Genomic DNA, 19,346 nt, shown 5'->3' with positions numbered 1-19,346 from the left:
TTTTTTTGAATTCTGGTATAGTCAATAAAAAGTGAAATACTCTTATCTGTGAACATTGTTGTTACAACACTTTTGCCAGGCACAAAGTAGATGTCTTAAATGATATGCCAAATTTGTAGTTCATATAATATCTGTAGAGGGGTTCTATAGTGAGTTTAAAGAATTACACCCTAAGTGTATGTAAACTTTTGATTGCAACTTTATCACATATTTTGCACAAAACTCTGTTAAAGAACCAGCACTTTTGTCATATATTAGATTTTAAAAGCCTGCGATAATAAAAAAAAAATCAAATTTCAATTACCAATTCATTCTAGTTAAAGTTTTCAGGAGATGTGTATTTTTTTCAGTCTACATTAAACACAAGGCAGGAACTTGGCCTGAGGAAAATACAAGACAACTACCTACTGCCTGGCACAAATAAATTCCACACAAAAACTGGAATACTTTTGTATAAAATATCTGTTTCCACAAATTGAGAAAAGGAATCAAAAAGAAAGATGGCAGGCATGATTGAATGTTGGGGTTACCTGTGTAGTCCTTCTCAATTTAGCATATTTCTTTTATAAAAGAGAATTTATGATGACTCTTGTGGCACAATCTTGCAATAAAAGCCAGTGGCGGTGACTGTTTCCTTGTATCTGATCCAGTAGTTACATTTTTAGAAATATTTTTTTTCTGAGGGGGTATAAAATTTGCAGGATGAGTTCCGTTGTAGCACTCTGCAAATTAAGAATACCTGAAATATTAGCTATTCATATTTCAAGTGTATACAATTTAGCATGTTGAAGATGAGCATCCAAGAGTTAAGTACAATTCCAAAGCCCTTGTCAAATGTTTTAGACAGTTGCCCTGAAATATGAATTGTTGTTGGTTAATCAAATTGATAAAGACTTTGAGTTCATCCCCCACAGAGATGATTTACGGCTTCCTGTGAATTCGTGAAGTGTGGGGGTAGGAGAGAGAAGAAGATTGTAATATTAGAGTATGAAAAGATTTGACTTGCAATTAAAATTCTGTTGTTGATCTTTGTGTTTGAAGGACTATTACTTTTACATTTATTTTTTTCCCTGGAAGTTTACAAGTAAAGACAAGTGAAAGAAGAACGTTTAGGTGTTGCTTTAGCCAACTTAGAGTAAACTTCACAGTATATGCTGCCCCATACCTCATTTGAAACTTCTAGTCCAGAATATATGAAACTTTGGCCCATAACCTTAGAGTAATTAAGCTGTTTTCTAATTTATTTGCCAATTATACAAGCATTTCCTGTGTCACACATGTTGTATTCACCTGGTACATCAATGTTGGCCTGTTACATACAGTAGTTAGACAACATTTGCAAATATTAAAATACTCTCCTTCCCTACAGACCACTGACATCTGTTTAAGTTCTGTTTCACCATTCAAATATGTAGCAGACTTTGAAAAAGATTGGTGATAAATGTTTTTGGCCATTTGTTTCCTTTATTTAGCTTTGTATGTATCTTTGAGAAACCTGACATTTTCTAGCACTATTGGTTTTGCAGCACAGTATGAAATCCTGCCCACACATGTGAATAACCAATTGTTTTCTGCATTCATTTTACATGAAATTTAAATTGTATATAGTCAATTATTTTAAAAGTAATATTTAAAACAACTAGGCTTGGTTTGAAATATTCCTAAGCAAGAGTTGCAAAGCAACTACTGTAATTTACTGGGAAAAGCTTTTATTACAAATTAGCATTTTTTTCTTCATTTAATTACTGTATTTAAAATTTTCCTTGTGGGAATGTATAGTTTAGTGAAGTTGCTCTTTATTTTCCCCTCCCTTCTTCCTTACAGCGTACAGGGAATGTCCGTTCTACATTTTTTAAAGACTGTTTGTACGAAGTGTTTGATGATCTTGAGTCTAAGATGGAGCATGCTGGGAAACACTTGCTCCGTTCCGTCTTGCAGCTAATGGAGAGTGGATCACTTGTTCTTACTACTAACTTTGACAACCTGTTAGAGATCTATGCTGCCCATCAAGGCACCAAATTGGAATCCCTTGACCTTACTGATGAGAAAAAGGTTAGTATTTTTACTTTTCTGGTTTGTAGGACGCCAACCCACCGCAGGACACGCACACACTAGGGCCAATTTAGAATCGCCAATGCACCTAACCTGCATGTCTTTGGACTGTGGGAGGAAACCGGAGCACCCGGAGGAAACCCACACAGACACGGGGAGAACATGCAAACTCCACGCAAGGAGGACCCGGGAAGCGAACCCAGGTCTCCTAACTGCGAGGCAGCAGCGCTACCACTGCGCCATCGTGCCGCCCATTCTTATATATATATTTTTTAGCACTTGGTTATTCTGATTTTATTTCTAGTTTTAATAGGTTGGAACACTTGGTAAGGTTACTCATACTTGTAGTTTATAATTTGTTTCATTTGGAAGTTTTTATAACATAAGGAAAAGAGAAAATGTGTTGTGGATCAAGTTATTAAACCAAAAATCTGGATATTTGAAATTGTCCGATAGGTATTCTGAAGTACTGTATTTATATGTATAAGGGGGAAGATGGATCACTTTCAGAATGATAAATAATGGCATCAATTAAGGGAATATTTTGGTCCATGTGGCAAAACGGACACAATGTGTGTATATATTCCAAACGTAATTTGCCTTAGTAAATAGGTTTAACTTTTTTTTTTTCTTTTCTCTCTCTCATTTTCTAGGTGTTAGAGTGGGCCCAAGAAAAGAGGAGGCTAAGTGTGCTACACATTCATGGTGTTTATACTAACCCCTGTGGGATAGTTCTTCATCCTGCAGGTTATCAGAATGTGCTGCGAAACACAGAGGTTATGGTAAGATGATGCTAGTTCTCGGCCGGTGGAAAAGAGGTTGGTGTGACTGTCAACAATGTCTGAGGCAGTTACAGTTACAATGGTCTGGGACTGGACAATGGTTGTCTTTCTCTTTGGCATTTCTTTATTTAAACAACCTGTCTAATAAAAAGGCCAGCTACACACTTTCATCCATTGATTGGCTAGGGATGTTTAACTGTTTTTAGGCCTTCTTTGTATTTTAATTTTTTTCCCCATAGTTGACACTATATATACAGATGAATTATTCCTTTAGTACTCTATACAGTATTGAATTTGACTAATTATCTTGAGCTGAGAAATGAATCAATTAATGTGTGAATATGTCAAGTGCTTGGTGTTTTCTGTTGCGAGTCAAAAAACTGATACATTTGAACTAAAGGAAAAGATCATTTATTATCCACTTGATTTATATTCATTAGATAGCCACAGTGCTTTGAGAGGAATTTCATAAAATTTAGATCTTCCACTGGAAATAAGCACCCATAAACGTAATTCTGGTGGGATTACCCTAAAAGAAATGAGTTCATATGTTTAGCTTCTTGCTTTTAAGTCCACCACAGTAACACAAATTTGACATTATTTGTAATTGCCTACTACATGCTGGAACATTTCCTGGTTGTGCTCTATGTATTGATATTTGATTTTTGAGCTTTAATTAATTCTAAATGCAAGTTAGTGATGTGCATACCCTGCACATTTGACACAACAGTAAAAGTAAGCAGAAATGATTCACTTTCTGGCTCAGGTTTGAAAGTTGAAAGCTCGGCATTTTGGAGAAATCACTTCAAATTATAAATATGCTCTCTGTTTTAATGAGCAGCGGGAGATCCAGAAGCTCTATGAGACCAAATCTTTTGTTTTCCTGGGCTGTGGACGCACAGTGGATGATACCACGTTTCAGGCATTGTTTCTAGAGGCTGTGAAGCACAAATCTGACCTGGAACACTTTATGCTGGTACGGCGAGAAGATGTTGGCGAGTTCAAGAAATTACGAGACAATATGCTGGATAAGGGAATTAAAGTTATCTCCTATGGCAATGAATATGCTGACTTGCCTGAATACTTCGAAAGACTGGCCAACGAGATTTGCACACGGGGCAGTGCTGGCAATGGATGGGGTGTGTATCGAAAAATATGTACTATTAAATTGAATAGCAGAATAAACAAACTACTGTCTTTTAATGTTTATCAAAAAATAAATGGGTAGAATGACCAATATGTTGACCTGAAAATAACCAAAAGGCTACTATTCGATTCTTGCCACATTCAGTATGTCTCTGAGGAAGTCACATAATTGTCAGAGACTGATGTGCAAGTACAGGTAGAATTGTATTGCACGTGTATCCACCTATCTCTGAGCCTGTCTTGACGGCATCAGATGCAAAGCAGGAACCAACCCTTTTATGGGTAAGCCATTTTACCACAGGACATGTTTAGATATGGAAACATCCACACTTACTCATACTGGGCTAATGTGGAAACAAACAAGAACTGCATTAGGCAAATGTAGCAATTTTAAATGGAAAAAATTCTTGATTGCAAATGTGACAATGTCTCATCAGCAGTATGTGCTATAAAGCAATGCAACTTTATTATAAAGTTTATTAACTTTATTACTATTAGAAGTATTTGTTACAGCTTTGAGAGGAGCTGGCCGTATAATACTGAATGGTGTCTTTTAGCTTGATTTATGTGTAAAGCATGCCATCATCTCTCCACATATCCAAATTTAGCCTCTTAATTTTTGGATTACAGTATACCTTGGTCGTTCTTTTGAGTGGAAAGATTTTTGATTTTGGCTGGTGGCTGATTAGTATTGATGTCATCATTGTTTGGATGTATGTCAAAACATAGATTTTAGTGGTCCTGGTCATATGCATCACTAAAATGATAAAATCTTGGCCTTTGTTGACATACTAAAAAGGCACACATTTATATTTAAAATGTTGTGTTGTTGGTATATATAAATAATAAATGTAGAATTTTTTAAGTGACCTGAATCATTGAAATGCACTGTGTTTCACTTTTTTTATGCAGGTAATGATGATATCCAGAATGGATTTGATTCAAATAGAAGTTCCATTGAAGGTAACCTTTTCATGTCTTTGCTATTTTTCCTAGAGCTTGACACTGAAAAACAAACCACTGATTTTGTTTCTTAGGGATAATTTTATAATCTGGAGATTTTGGCTCATTTTGGTTATGAGAGAGCTGCTACTGTCCATTTCTTCTGTTTAATTTTTCTCACAGTTGTCATCCTTTAAATCATTTGGTTTACTGAATTATACATCTCTGCTTAGCCTAGTATTGCATTTTTGGTGGATTCCTATTCATTATTGCTAGTAAAGACTCTAGCTCCTTGCTGAAGAAATGAGGTGGGTGAGAAAGTGGACACATGGCTCTTAAACTGGAGGGAGACCTTCGAGATAACCACTAACTGTAACTCATTGAAATGCAGTGGCTGTGAAGCTTTGTCTTGCTCACCTGTATTTCCTCGTGCTATTTTTCTCTAGTGTGCAGTCTCTCTACTTCTGCTATAAAATATGTGAGTAAAAATGCACTGAAATTTGAAGAATAGATCATTTTACAGTAAGTTCCTATGGCATTGGTAGATGGACTGACACAGGGGAACGCAAAATCTAGTTCTTTAAATGGCCCTGTGCATAATGGAGACATGATTAACCATGAAAACCCATCGTATCCTGGGTTTGGATCTCTATCCAAGTGGAATTTGTACATTCTCCTCTTGTCTGCAAGAGGTTTCTTCCCTAAAGACTAGTGTTACATTAACTGATGATTCAAAATTTGCACTGTGTGACTGTGTGCTAGATAGAGTGTGGTTCGTGGAGTACAGGCATCATGCCCAGGCCTGCTTCCTAACTTGTGCATAATTCTGCCAGGATAGGTTCCAGGCCCCTCCGCTCCAGTAAGTGCAAGACTAATATTTTTATTATTTCATATTATGAGTAGATGATAAACTGATGCAGGTGCATACTGTCCAATATTTCTGTATTTATATTGTGGAATGTTTGTCAAGGGAAGGCCCAAGTTAAAAGTATAATTGGAACAATAATGACGAGAACAGGCCATTTAGCCTAACCGTTTGCTAATCCTATTGCTTAATTTTTCTAAAAAGACATCAACTCTTGAAAGTCCTTGAAATCCCAACCATGTCTGTGGTTCTCTGTGTGGGAGGGGAACCTTTACATTTTGTGTGAAGCTTACCCCAAAAGAGGCTCCATTTGTTTCCACAATTTTAAAGTAATCTGGAATCTGCTGAACTAATCTTTTATAATTTTAAAAACTTGGGTTAATTGTGTAGTGACATTATTTTTTTTAGTTTAAGCAAATGATGAACTTCCTCAACCTTTCTTCTTCAGTCTAGTTGCTCTTATCTGAACTTTCTGTAGCACTGCTATGCCTTTCTTGTAATATGCACTTTTGTTGTTAACTCCTAGTTTGTCACAAGTATGCTGGAATTCTTTTAGACTTGTTTACTAATACATCTGTTCTTGACATTATACTTGTGTTTACATCCGTCTACCCATGATGCATGTTAAACTTACTGGCCTGTAATCACTTGGATCAGCCTGATCAACCTTTTTAAGTAATATGTTTACTGTCATCCATTTGTTAGGAATTTCACTTGTATTCTGTGATATTTGAAAAATAATGGTTTATATATGTACAGACTAATCTTCTTAAAAGAACACTCCATTCAAAAATACTTTTATATACTTAGCCTTCCTTTATCTTCAGGTTATCTGGTCATGTGGCGGCTTGTTTTGTATCCCATTATTGTTTGGCTATTCATTAAGGAAAAAGAAACGACTAAGGGATCGGAGTCAAGTCAATTAAAACTAAGGCAAAACAAGTTAATCGGCAGCAAAAACGGCTCACTAATTAAGAAGATGGTTAGAATGAAAACCTGCAGCAGAGTTGGATACCCCTGTATTGTGGTTCAGAGATCCATCCATACTCGTGGGGTATGGATGGAGGCGGACAGCTTTGATACCAGTACAGAGTTGTGGTTTGTTTCTTAATCAACTTTTTATTTAAATTATGGGGAAACCATCATCGGCCACAAGCCAGTAACAATCGCTGGACAGAGTGCCAGTCCATCGCAGGGTAATGAACTACTCATGCCACTTAAGCTCCTTAGCGTTATGTTTACACCCAAAAAAACAACAAAGCAAATAATTCCCCCCACCCCAAAAAAAAGTTCTGTAACAGAAACCTGTAAATACCAAATATCAACAGAACTACAGTAGGAGAGGTATGTCTTTTGACACTTCATTGTAAACGGTGTTTAGAGGACTACCATCGTGCTTGTTCTTCTACTTGATCATAATCATTTTACCTTTTTCGTATGCATCTACCTGAATCCACCAGTCATCCAGTGCTGTATTGATCAGTTTCAATGTCTGCTGCCCAGTTCACATTGTTATCACGGTCACTCAGTACAACTAATGGTTCAGCTGGTTTACAGCATTTTGTTAAATGCCGTTGTATGTTTTGGTAGACGGCTATGCCCCACTACTGAATATTGATGAAGTTACCACAGTGTGGCAGAACACATTGAAATGCATGACGAATGAAGAATGCTGTCCCATTTTCTGAGATCATTCCAGGTGTCCCTGAGTCACACTTAGGGTTAATCATTTTTACACAGAAATGCCAAGGTGGAGAAATCTATTTTCAGTTTTTACATATGGGTATTTAGTTGCATGGCACAAGTAATGTATGTAACTGAACAGTTTTGGTCACAGTCGTCCCCCAGTCCACTGAAATTGGCCTTATCTGGCCACAGACGGTTAAGAAGTCCTGCACTCAAAACTACACGACCCAAGTATGCACCTCCTCGCCTAAATGAATCGTCTAATGTTCACCCTTTTTCCTTGCAGACTGTCACACATGACAAGGAAGCTTCCTGGCAGTAGCATACCTGCTTTTTCAATGCTAGAGGACTGATGCCAGCTTCAGAAGGGACAGCACACTGGAGAGACCAAAGAGGCGGGTGTGCGTACGTGATTAAGCCCTACAATAAGTACCAGAGGCAGCACCAGAATTATCAAATTTAATGAACTATTCTGCAAATATTAATTTGTTTCCTGTGCATGATGATGCCATATAGCATCAGATGAGTTACATTGAAGGAAACTGAAGAGATCTGCATCATCTGTACATGGTACTACAAAATGGCAGGCCTCACCCACATTAAGACTCTGCAGATGGGGCCAGGGCTCCTCAGGATTTAGGAAGTGTTGGTAAATATCCAGACTTGCACACTGGTTTAAGTTGCATCTTATCCAGGTCAAAGGGAGAAAACTGGCTTGAATCAAGATCCCAAGGACCATCAGTCACCCCAGCTGACCCTCATTATAAACCCTGTCTCTGGCCAATAAAATGTTGTGGGTGGGTAATAGGGTGTTGTACAGTGTTAGCCATTATGGATGCACTGAGAAGTCACGCACAATGAAGGGTTAATCACTTAAGATGTTGGAGATGCCAGTCTTTAACAGAGTAGTCATTCTGAGTGTCCAAGAACTTGTACAAGTGTATTTTTATGCATAGCACTGCACTGTTTACAGACTTCTTACTAATAAATACATTACTTTTGGCACTTGTGGAACAAGTCTTTATTTTGGAAAATAAGCAGCACACTGACTGGCATAGCAGCTTTGTGGTACATTCTTACATTTAATTTTTTTTCCCCTCTGCCATACAGTTGCCAAATCTCATATTGCACCACCACATAATTGAGATGACTTGGCCAATAAACCGTGTTTGTGTACATTAAAAGGGAAATGAATTAACATTAATAAATAGGAACAGCAGCAGGTAATTCACTGCAGGACAACCATTCATCACCCACTGTACACCTGCATGGCCGCTACACCAACTTCATATTGAGTTTACAAAGCACAGCAAGTGCACATGAAAATGGAGGACTGGATTTCTTGATGAGGATGAGTCACTTCAAAGTTAATCTGATTATCTCCTGAAATCTGCAGCAGTAGGCACTGTGGTAATGTTAAGGAATGCAGCAAAGAGTCACTGCCTGCGTGGCAGCACTGCACTACGTGGAAAAGCACAGCATGGGGCAAATAAATGTGTGGGACAAGCTGCACAGTCTGTTCTTATGCTCATAATGACTGAAAGGAAATGGCAGCACACAAACCAAGCTACTGCTTCTGCTAAAAGATCTAAAGGATTTAACAGATGCAGACGTCAGCCTGCTATTTAATAACCAAGGCAAGCTGGCAAGGCTCTTGCATTCATACGAGATGTAAGAAATTTAAATGGTTTGAAGCAACTTTTTAAAGGGCAGCACATTTTTTTTTTCCCCTGTTAGTACAATAGCAACGCTACTGCTGTGGCAGGTGCTTCTGCTTGAAATAATGTGTGGTGCTGCAGCTAAATGTTATTTTAAACCATACAAGATGGCACTTCCTTTCAAAGCTGTGATTCAAGCCTTCATCAATGCACTGACTACTGCCTTGGCATTCAGACTGCGCAGGTCACTGTAGGTCTGCCCTGTTCCAACAAATACTATGGGCTGTCCAGTGATGTATGTCATTGAAATAGCAGCTCCCACCTGGAAGACAGAAGAGGTGGTAGAAAAAAAAAAAAAATTACAATCCTTATCTCCGTGACCAGCGCTAATCCAAGTCAGAGTTATGGGTTGAAGCCAATGTGGGCAGCACTGACCACCCATCGAATGCTTGGCCCCATCAATTAAGAATCGCCAACGAACCAAAGACATTAACATCTTTGTAAACTTGGGAGGAAAACTGGAGCACATGGAATGAATCCGACCACCTGAACCGAGGACAACCGGGCACTGAGGTAGTAGAGGTAACCACTGTGCCACTTGCTGCCTCATACTGGCTCCCAGTCATTAGTTATTTCTTTAAAATCCTGGTATTTATTAATTTGCCACATGAAATAGTGTTCTAAAAATGAAGCAGTTTGTTTTTCTTTATAAATTACACCCAGCGTATTCTTGTTTTAAAATCAAAGTGAATGGGGGGCAGGATCTAAACATGAAAACAAAACCCTTGAAACTCACAGAACGTCTATTTTTCAAACGAAGAATGTTCTTGGGTATTGAGTTACAACTTAAGATTGTAAATGTACTGCAAAAAAAAAAGAAAAAAAAAAAGTGTCATTTTAGGAAGGGGGGGTTTGGTCAAAACTACCGCTGTATACCAAACCTCAACTACTCGTCTTCCTCTGCAGCAATCTTTTAGCCCCAGTAGTGTGAGTTTACTTGGAAAAGCCGCTGCCAAGAGCGGTTCCTGAAGTTATTCGATGTTATTACCCAGATGGGGATTACTATCACAGGGGCAGCAAATGATTACTCAACATGTGCTAGAACATTTGATAATTGGAGTCTGCTTTATTGTAGTTCAGCTTTATCACAATCTCCCTTTTCATCTATTTTTTTGATTCTGCATGCGCATGACACACAAGTGTCACTGAATATCTTTGGGTGTTGATCAGCTTTATGAAGTTAGTATTGATGAGTTGGTTGTCTTAGCTCTTTTAAAATGTCAGGGCTTTTACGAAAATTCAAAGTATTGCAATGAGTTCAGTTCAGATATGATTGTTGTGCACAATATACAATGAGACTTAAGTGCACACATCACAATCACGCACCACACTGACCTGATCTGTAGATTATGTGAAACAACAGAACAGAATGCAAGATGTGTAGAACAGGGATGGTGGAAGAAGAGGACGACATGCATCAAGACTCTTTGCAGTGTTGGCTCCTCAGTGGTGGAACGAACTTCCTCTTGCTGTACGAACAGCGGAGACCCTCACTGTCTTCAAACGTCATCTGAAGACACACTTCTTTAAACAGCACTTGGGGGACTAAAGTCCCCATACTTTTTTTCTACCCTTTCTCTTTATTTATATATATATATATATATATATATATATTTAAAAAAAAAAATTGTACTAAACTTACTCTTTTCTTCTAGCATGGTTTTGTGTACAACTTGGTCAGCGGTAACTTGTTTAATGACAGTAGATTTAATCCTAGCCTAAAAAGACTGAAGAACAGTCGTAGACTACTAAGCACTGTTGTAAGTCACTCTGGATAAGAGCGTCTGCTAAATGTTGTAAATGTAAGGGGGGGGGGGGGGGGGGGGGGGATAACACACATTTGAAAGCACATTGTTGTTATTCAGTACATCTGCATCATTGCATAATTTAAAAAAAAAAAAAAAAAAAAAAAGATTTGATTTGAATTCACTTGCATAACATAGGAAAATATGATTTGATTACACATGTGCAGAGTCATTCAAACATCATCTTGGCAGATGATTTCTGGGTACACTGACTACTCTGCATGCAATATCAGACACTGCCAAGCACTACTTGTTAGAAGTCCATGGTACAATAGAACAGTTGAGGAAAGAGAACTGCAGCCATGAAGCGACATAACTCTCGTGTACATGGGGGGGTTGGTTGCAAGTGTGAAAAACGTTCAACCACGATGGCAACAGTGAACAGACAAATGTACAGAAAGTACAGTTTCTTAAATCAAAGCCTTTGCTGCTTCAAAGTAGATGTGTTCATTAAGCTTCAACTCTTTTGTTTTCATGTTGTACCTCCATTATAAAGCACAAGAGCAAGCTAGGTGTGTTTTATCACCCCCTCTTAAATGGCGATACAATGGGAAACAATTAGTTTTTTACATCTCCTCTTTGCTCGATCAGCTGTTGGCTTGCTGCTGCTGCTGCAGTGCCGCATGATCTGCATTTCGTGTGGCGCTTTGAACGTTTAAAAGCTTGTACGGTGGCTGTCCTTTTGTCTCACTGACTTGTCTCTCTACTTCCCCAGACATCCTCAAAACACTATTCGATCTCTTTTCGTGGTTTGCTGTTATTTCACCAAGTAATATTTTCCATTTGTTTGCGCTAATGCGATCTTTACTCATTTTTTTTGAGACTTTCGAATTTTCCTACTTCCATTATCTCTAACCAGCTCTGCATGTGTATCACGGGACTTGCTTCCAACGGTTGTAAGTGTGACGTGACTTGACCGTCTTGCAGGACGTGAAAATGTCTCTCTTCAAAAGATCACATCTCATCACCAGAAAAAAAGTCTCGTCTCCTCCCAAGATTTTTTTTTAATAGATATATAAAAAAATTCAGATTTTAATTTTTTTAATGTGGCAAATTGATAAACACCATGACTGTAAAAAACAACTTCAACTTGTAGAATATCAAAGGTATTCTTTAACTTGGACCACAGAAGAAGAGAACCCTAGCAATACAGAAACACAACCACTACCCAAAGGTTGGGAGCATGCACAGCAGGGACAGAATTTCCACGCGATAACCACATGACCCTGACAATCCTCTGAATGGATTGAGCTACCATGGAAGAAAGAATTCCATAGGAAGATGGATTTTCAGAAATGTCAGACATAAATTATGGAACTCTCCACTTCAGACATACCTTGTCTTCAATGGCATCAAACTTTGTGAGGACAATGCCATCAATCAGACGTGGTTTATCAGACATTGAGTGGTCGGCCAGAGCTTGATTAAATTTTACCTATGAGGAGAGGAAAAATAATCACGTTAATTGCACTCAAAGGCTCCAGCTCAGTTCTAACTACCTTTTACATTGTAAACATTCACAGCTTTGACATGGCAAGATCTTTGTACCAAATGTCAATTCTTATAATCAAAAACGAAGGACTTTATGATTGTACCATTTATCTTTTCAGACATTTTAAAATGCTCATTATTGTCATTTTGTTTAGGCACATCTACACAAAATAAAGGATACACTTTAATCAAATCCTGTACAACATTCTACTTTATTATAAAAGAAATTACAGCATAAGCCTCATTGAATCTCGGTTTGTGATAAGAAGGACACGCGAAGCAGCTCATAAGACTTGTCTGTAACACATATATTTATCCTTCAGAAAAACGAGGAATCTATTCTGTATAGATTCTGTACAGCCCCTGTAAGCAATCTGATTGGTCAGTTTGGCTTTGATGACCCAATGAAAGAGTTGAGTGCGAGACACACAAGGTGTATGAACGCGCTGAGAGAGTCGCCTTCAAAGACGGCAAGTATGAAACCGGACAGGAGGTGAGAAAGGTGCTTCGAAAATAATGGGAGCATCTCAGAAACCCGCTTCACAGGAACACACTTGGGAGACGGAGCACCAGTGAAGAGACGTAACCCAAACACAGACGAAACGTTTACAAGGTCCATGTAGGGCAAGACATAGTTCACAAATATTTGTTAATTATTCTACTGTCTTCAACAGCTACTGTGGCAAGTGTAAATATAAAATGCTAAGGGTTGTGTCCGTCTGTTATACAATTACTAACAAACCACTGGGAACAGAATCTTGATCTTGGTCTTAATCAAAAGCTTATGATGTGATACATGCTGGTGAAGTTAAAAAAAAATAAATAAATAAAAAAAAAGAGGGTCTTGGCCACCTCCATGAAGTTAGCAGGGTTTGAGTCTTTCTTAGTGCAAACAGCTCAAGAGGACAACATGGCAAAAAGGAAAAGTGGCAACATCTGCTGCGCTTACAGTGCACTGCTGAGACCACTCATAAGAAGAAGCGGAAGACCAGAAGCACCTCCTGCTGAGCGACAAGGACAGACAAATGATTGTGCAAACAAGATGGGTCTAACTGCAGCCCACATTTGACATTGGTCACTTAACGCCCAGAACGTCAGTCACAAAATGGCCTCCAAATCAGATAACCCTGTCACAACCCTAATCTTAACCATAGTGTAACAGGGCATTTTGTAACTGACACTGTGGGCATTACATGATTAACTTCACAGGTATTGTGGGCTGCAATTACACTGTGACCTTTGCTCCTGTCCTCACCATTGAGCAGCTGGCTAATCTAATGGCTCATCGACATGCTACAAATACTCTAAGCTACAGCGTGCAAAAGCAACAACAACAGAGAAATGTATGCCAGCAAGAGGGACAGACAACTTCTGCCAATATGCAAACTTTGCGTTTATGTTCCTATATCGATGTTTGGTTGAGGAGCACTGCTTTAGAATTTAACATCTGTGATGTGCTCACTGTGAAGCCTGTTTTTTTTTCTTTCTTCATCCTGAAAACAAAAGAATGTGAAGGGAACTGGTGAGCTTTGCAGTATATGGAAAACCTTCACCTGAGGACCAGAAGTCTGTGTGTTTCCTAGTTCATAAAAAAAAAAAAAAAAAAAAAAAAGAGCATGATGGGAAACCGGGCAAGTACTGTAACATTCACTCACTCTCCTCCAGTGCAGGGCCCCCAGAAGATCAAGGCCCGTCATGAACACACCTTCACTCATACTCATGGGGCCTCTTAGGAATTGACAAACGTTATCCTACCATTAACATCTGTGGGGATTTGGTAAGAAAAAGTGAAAACAGATGTCAGGCAGACAGGAGCTGAACACAGATCACCGGGAGCAGGATCGGAATAAAGCGTGCGAACCACTGCATTACTGTGCCACCTATTGAAGACATGTAGCACATAAATAAATACACTTTTTTTTGTTTATTTTTTATTTATGTATGTGGTGCACTAACCTGGCCAAAATGTGTTAAGAGTGTTTGGCCCAAAAGGCAAATAAGAGCTGGTGCAAAATACTTAAATGATATAAAAAAAAAATCACTGCCTTTTCTAAACTTATACACGAGTATATACAAAATGTTAAGTCAGGTCTTGAAACCCGAAAAAACTGATCGTAAAATCAGACCCCAACTTATACGCCCGTTCAAAAATACGACACTTGCATTTTTTTTTTTTGTTTTTTTATATCTTCTTGCTTCCTCCAATGTCGCAAAAGTTTCTCAGACACATTGAATTTTGTTGCAGCGGCTCAGTTACAAATTTCTTTCGCCACTTCAACAACGTTTAATTTAAAATCAGCTTCATATTTTCTTCTGATCAAACGCTCCATCGTAGATAAGGGATGCTCTTACGATAACGGTGTAGGAGGGTACGAGATACAAAAAAAAACCACAAATCAGTGCAAACGTCACTTCGGAATACAGTAATCCCTCATCTATCGCGGGGGTTACGTTCCAGAGCCCCCCGCGATAGGTGAAAATCCGCGAAGTAGCGACCTATATTTATTTTATTATCTATACATATTTTAAGGCTTTATAAACCCTTCCCACACACTTATAAACCTTTCTCGCTCTCTTGTTAACCTTTCCCACACTCTTATAAACACTTCCTATGCTCTTAAACACTTTCTACATTCTTAAACACCTCAGACCAACACTGCACACAGCGATCAGACGTCAATGTGTCTGCACTCGCTTTGTGAAGGGGGGCAGCTGAACTCTCAGCAGAGCAGAAATGGACTTTGTGCTGCTTCTGCCAAAATGCCTGCTTGTCGCTCTGCGCGTTCGGAAGGAGGAGGAGGAATGGGGGTGTGTGAGAGCTGAACTCACGTTCGCTCAAACCCCCCCCTCCCCGGAGGCGCACGCTCCTGCCACTTCGCATTGTCAAGGGGGTGGGGAGCTGAATGAACGCTAAGGAGAAGTGGACTTTGTGCTGGCTTAGTGCTGCTTGTCGCTCTGCGTGTCAATAATTTAAAAGCCTGTACAATCAGGCTTTTAGGTGTACATCACCTATTTTCCTGTCTCACTGTCTTGTCTTGCGTGAAGTTAAAATGTTTTATAATAGTGAGATGTTACTCATATCCTTAGCCCGACATCCACATATCATATGTGTTAACAAAGTGTGTTTTATAAGTTTACATGTGTTTGAAGCATGTGGGATGGGTATTTTAAGGCTTAAACTATAAAAATGTTTATTTATATGGTCTTTCTATATCGCGGATTTTCTCCTGTTGCTGATGGGTCTGGAAAATAACTTCCGCGATAGGCGGGCAATCACTTGTATTTAAAAACCCGCGAAGTCGTGAATCCGCGAAGTAGCGAGGGAATACTGTAGTTTGGGTATTACCGTGTGGTCATGTACGCACAATACATAGGAAAAAGAAAAAGGCAGTGTGCTCCATGGTTACTCTCTCAGGTGGTCTTTAGCATATCATAATCTCTTGGACCAATAGCGTGAGTTTTCCACATTCGACTTATACAACTGACTTTATAAATTACCGGAAGTTAATACGGTAAAAATCAAGCCCCAACTTGTCTGTGTATAGTAGTATATGTTTATTTTTTTTCCTTCTACTGATTTCGAACATGAAAAAGGGAGGCACACTCCACTAGAAGGGAAAAAGAATCAACACTTACCAACTGATCCACTGCCTCATTTCCCACCAGTGCTTCACCCACAAACAGAACCAAGTCGGGCATGTTGACTGCAATCAGCTTAGCCAGCGCATTCATCAGTGGACCGTTATCTTGCATACGGCCAGCAGTGTCAACTAAAACCACATCAAAATTTTGGTTCCGGGCTGAAAAATAAAAGAAGCACTAGTGTAAAACATGTCTGCAGATACGTGAACTTGATCCCTAACCATACACAAATCCCATTTTGGTCCTTTCAGTAGAAATCAATTCCGTCCTGTTTAGTATTTCAAAGCCAATGCAAAAGTAACTTCAGGAAACTGCTGGCAACTAAAACCGAGGTCACAGTATGCAACTTTTTGACTTGGGGTATGGCAGGTTTACCAACCGCGGTCTCTGGTCTCATCACTGCAACATTTAAAAAAAGAAAAATCAGGAGTGGTCCCCTCTAGACTTTCTTGTATACACAGATATAGGGATGGACCTTTGAGGAGTAAACCGCAAGACAGTGATTATATTTTTATATTATGTACATTAAAGAACCATCAACAATAAATCAAATTAAATTTAGTGGTGGCTCCGAAGCTAAGGATCTGTGCTGGTATCCAGAAGGTTGCCGGTTCGATTCCCCGTCACTGCCAAAAGAGATCCTACTCTGCTGGGCTCTTGGGCAAGACTCTTAACCTGAAATTGCTCCAGGGGTGCTGTACAATGTCTGACCCTGCGCTCTGACCCCAAGGGGTATGCAAAAACTAACAAATTCCTAATACAAGAAATTGTATAAGGCAAAATAAAAAAAAAAAAAAACTAATAATATCGAACAATTATTATGAAGGTAAAGTTGAATAAATCGGACTCTGCAGCTGCATGAATAAAACGTAAAGTATCACTTCCGGTTACCGGAAATAGGCCAAAAGTTGATAGAAATCTACGTTTTGTACCCAATACTCGTATGCAAAATTTGGTTGACCCAAGTGAAAGTGTTCAAGTTATCGTGTTTACACACACAGAGAGACAGACGGACATAATTCCAAAAATAGTACTTTCGGACTCGGGTAGTCTAAAACGTCGAGATTTATCAAAATCTCAACATCAAATTTTTGGAGGATTACAAATACTTTGCCTATAGATCGTATGTGAGAAAGTAATTACACAACTGAAAATCACAGCCCATTTACATTGAGCAATCAAGCCCTGATCTTCCAGCACAGTTGTGCTTGCCACTTTTACTGAAAGCCAACTGCGTGCTACCTGACGGAGCTGGTGCTACGCAAAGGGTTAACGGCCGCGTCAGGTTCAGCAGCCATCTTGACCTCTTTTTCCCCCCTTTAATATACCATAACAGAATGGGAAAACATGCGACAAATGAGCTTCTCTTGATCTGTGCCATTCAAAACTCACATTCTTTACTCCTTGTCACTACATTCTATGCATTGTACTTCTGGATGAGCGTTCATTGGTTGTCAGCTCTCCTGCACACCCAGTCAGCCTCTCTGACCAAAGACAAAATCAAGCCTGTTTGAATTTATCAGAGGGAGTCGCAGGGTCTGTCACATTACGTGACCACCTTCACAGAAGTGCGCTACAGAATGCCTCAGACTCGCTAAGATTATGTAAATGAAGGCTACAACAGAAAATCGCTGGGAAAGTTGTGTAATGTGACGCAGGCTTCAGATGACATAAAACGGGAGGCTAGTAATGCTTTTCAAGAAGGGACCTTTCCATCTTCCCAGAAATCAGAAGCAGGAACTCCTGTCCTTTCACGCTAGCACTTCGGTCTTGTTTGTTACCCTGTATTGTGGGAAACCACCTTACCTATGTTGAAGGGCAGTTAACCAGGGTCCAAACCCATCTATTTTCATATGCAATTCGGGCATATTTTAAATTAAATGTGACACACATTGAGCTGCAGAGGACAAGTAAAAATAAAAAGTTGCAGAGGGCAAATATTTAAACTTCCCCATACAGTATTATGTTTCTTAAACTTCCTCACAACCCAATGTTGTCCGTCTCAATGTCACCAATACCCAAAATTGCCACCGATCGTAATCCCATTGGAGATTTGCTGGCAGCAGTTATCCCGGTAAGGGTTTGGTTGGGGGTTCCCCTTGGGAAATCGGTGTTGACAGTCACAGCAGAGTTATGTAAATTACTTGAAATGCCACAGCGACCCATCACCAGACTCTTTGCTAAGTGTTTGCGCCTCTTTCCCATTGAATACAATGGTGAGTCGCGACTCTGCACAACCCAAAATTGGGCAACTCCATGACACAGCCCACTTTAAGAACATATGCTCTACAGCAGGGGTCTCCAACTCCAATCCCGGAGAGCTACTGTGGCTGCAGGTTTTCATTCTAACTCTTTTCTTAATTAGTGACCAGTATTTGCTGCTAATTAATTATTTCCCTTTATTTTAATTGACTTTTCTTGAGACTCTGACCGCTGAATTGATTCTTTTTTCCTTAAAAGGCACCTAAACATAACTTCTGATGTGAAGTGAGCCAACTGATGAGCAACTACGTTGGGGCCTCCAACCAACTTCACATCATTCAGTTTCTTAATTTGAAACCAATTCTCGTTGCTAATTAAACCCATTATTCGATTCCATGGCACTCATTCTGCCATGGCAGACATTTCCAAAACTGTTGATTTTCTTTTTTTAAGAGTGCTGTCAAAATGTTTTGTGGCCAAGAGCAGATCAACATTACTGAGGCCTTCACCTTTCTTTATTTTCAGTTATTGTGTGATGGACGCAGGTTGTTGTTTATGTGTTGGTTCATTTTGTGACTTAATATTGTTTGGTTGCTAATTAAGAATAAAAAGAAATAATTTAACTTAACTGAGTCTTAAGTTTGCCTTAATTTTAATTGATGCACAAGACTTAATTAGCAGCAAAATCAGGTCACTAATTAAGAAAAGGGTTAGAATGAAAACCTGCAGCCACAGTTGCTCTCCAGGGGCCTCATGTATAACGCCGTGCGTAGAACTCGCACTATAACATGGCGTAAGCACAAAAGCCGAAATGTTCATACGCACAAAAAAATCCAGATGCATAAATCTGTGCACACGCCAACTTCTACATTCCTCTGCTACATAAATCCTGGCCAGCATGAAAGTAACAGACGTGCACGCTGTCCCGCCCCAACTCCTCCCGGAATTATGCCTCTTTGAATATGCAAATCAATATAAATAATAATAATTCATTACATTTATATAGCGCTTTTCT

General features: G+C 39.2%; 2 protein-coding genes across 3 annotated transcripts in view; one reads left to right on the top strand and one right to left on the bottom strand.

The window, feature by feature from the left end:
- fam118b (family with sequence similarity 118 member B) overlaps window positions 1-8,478 on the top strand; it is a 35,660-nt gene extending 27,182 nt beyond the window's left edge. For both annotated transcript variants that reach the window (XM_028810360.2, XM_028810359.2), the window contains exons 4-8: window positions 1,825-2,052; window positions 2,706-2,834; window positions 3,676-3,973; window positions 4,893-4,943; window positions 7,760-8,478. In XM_028810360.2, coding sequence (XP_028666193.1) covers window positions 1,825-2,052; window positions 2,706-2,834; window positions 3,676-3,973; window positions 4,893-4,943; window positions 7,760-7,773 — 720 coding nt within the window. In that variant the 3' untranslated portion in view covers window positions 7,774-8,478. The remainder of the gene's footprint in view (window positions 1-1,824; window positions 2,053-2,705; window positions 2,835-3,675; window positions 3,974-4,892; window positions 4,944-7,759) is intronic.
- A 721-nt stretch (window positions 8,479-9,199) lies between these two features.
- Window positions 9,200-19,346, bottom strand: part of srpra (SRP receptor subunit alpha) — a 39,596-nt gene continuing 29,449 nt past the window's right edge. The window contains exons 12-14 of the mRNA XM_028810361.2: window positions 16,124-16,287; window positions 12,333-12,431; window positions 9,200-9,453 (exon numbers count right to left, since the gene is read on the bottom strand). Coding sequence (XP_028666194.1) covers window positions 9,325-9,453; window positions 12,333-12,431; window positions 16,124-16,287 — 392 coding nt within the window. The 3' untranslated portion in view covers window positions 9,200-9,324. The remainder of the gene's footprint in view (window positions 9,454-12,332; window positions 12,432-16,123; window positions 16,288-19,346) is intronic.

Source organism: Erpetoichthys calabaricus, chromosome 9 (assembly GCF_900747795.2).
Source record: "Erpetoichthys calabaricus chromosome 9, fErpCal1.3, whole genome shotgun sequence".
In the NCBI taxonomy this organism is placed as follows: Eukaryota; Metazoa; Chordata; class Cladistia; order Polypteriformes; family Polypteridae; genus Erpetoichthys; species Erpetoichthys calabaricus.
The sequence above is the reverse complement of the archived record's forward strand: the minus strand, read 5'-3'. Positions and strand labels throughout refer to the sequence as shown.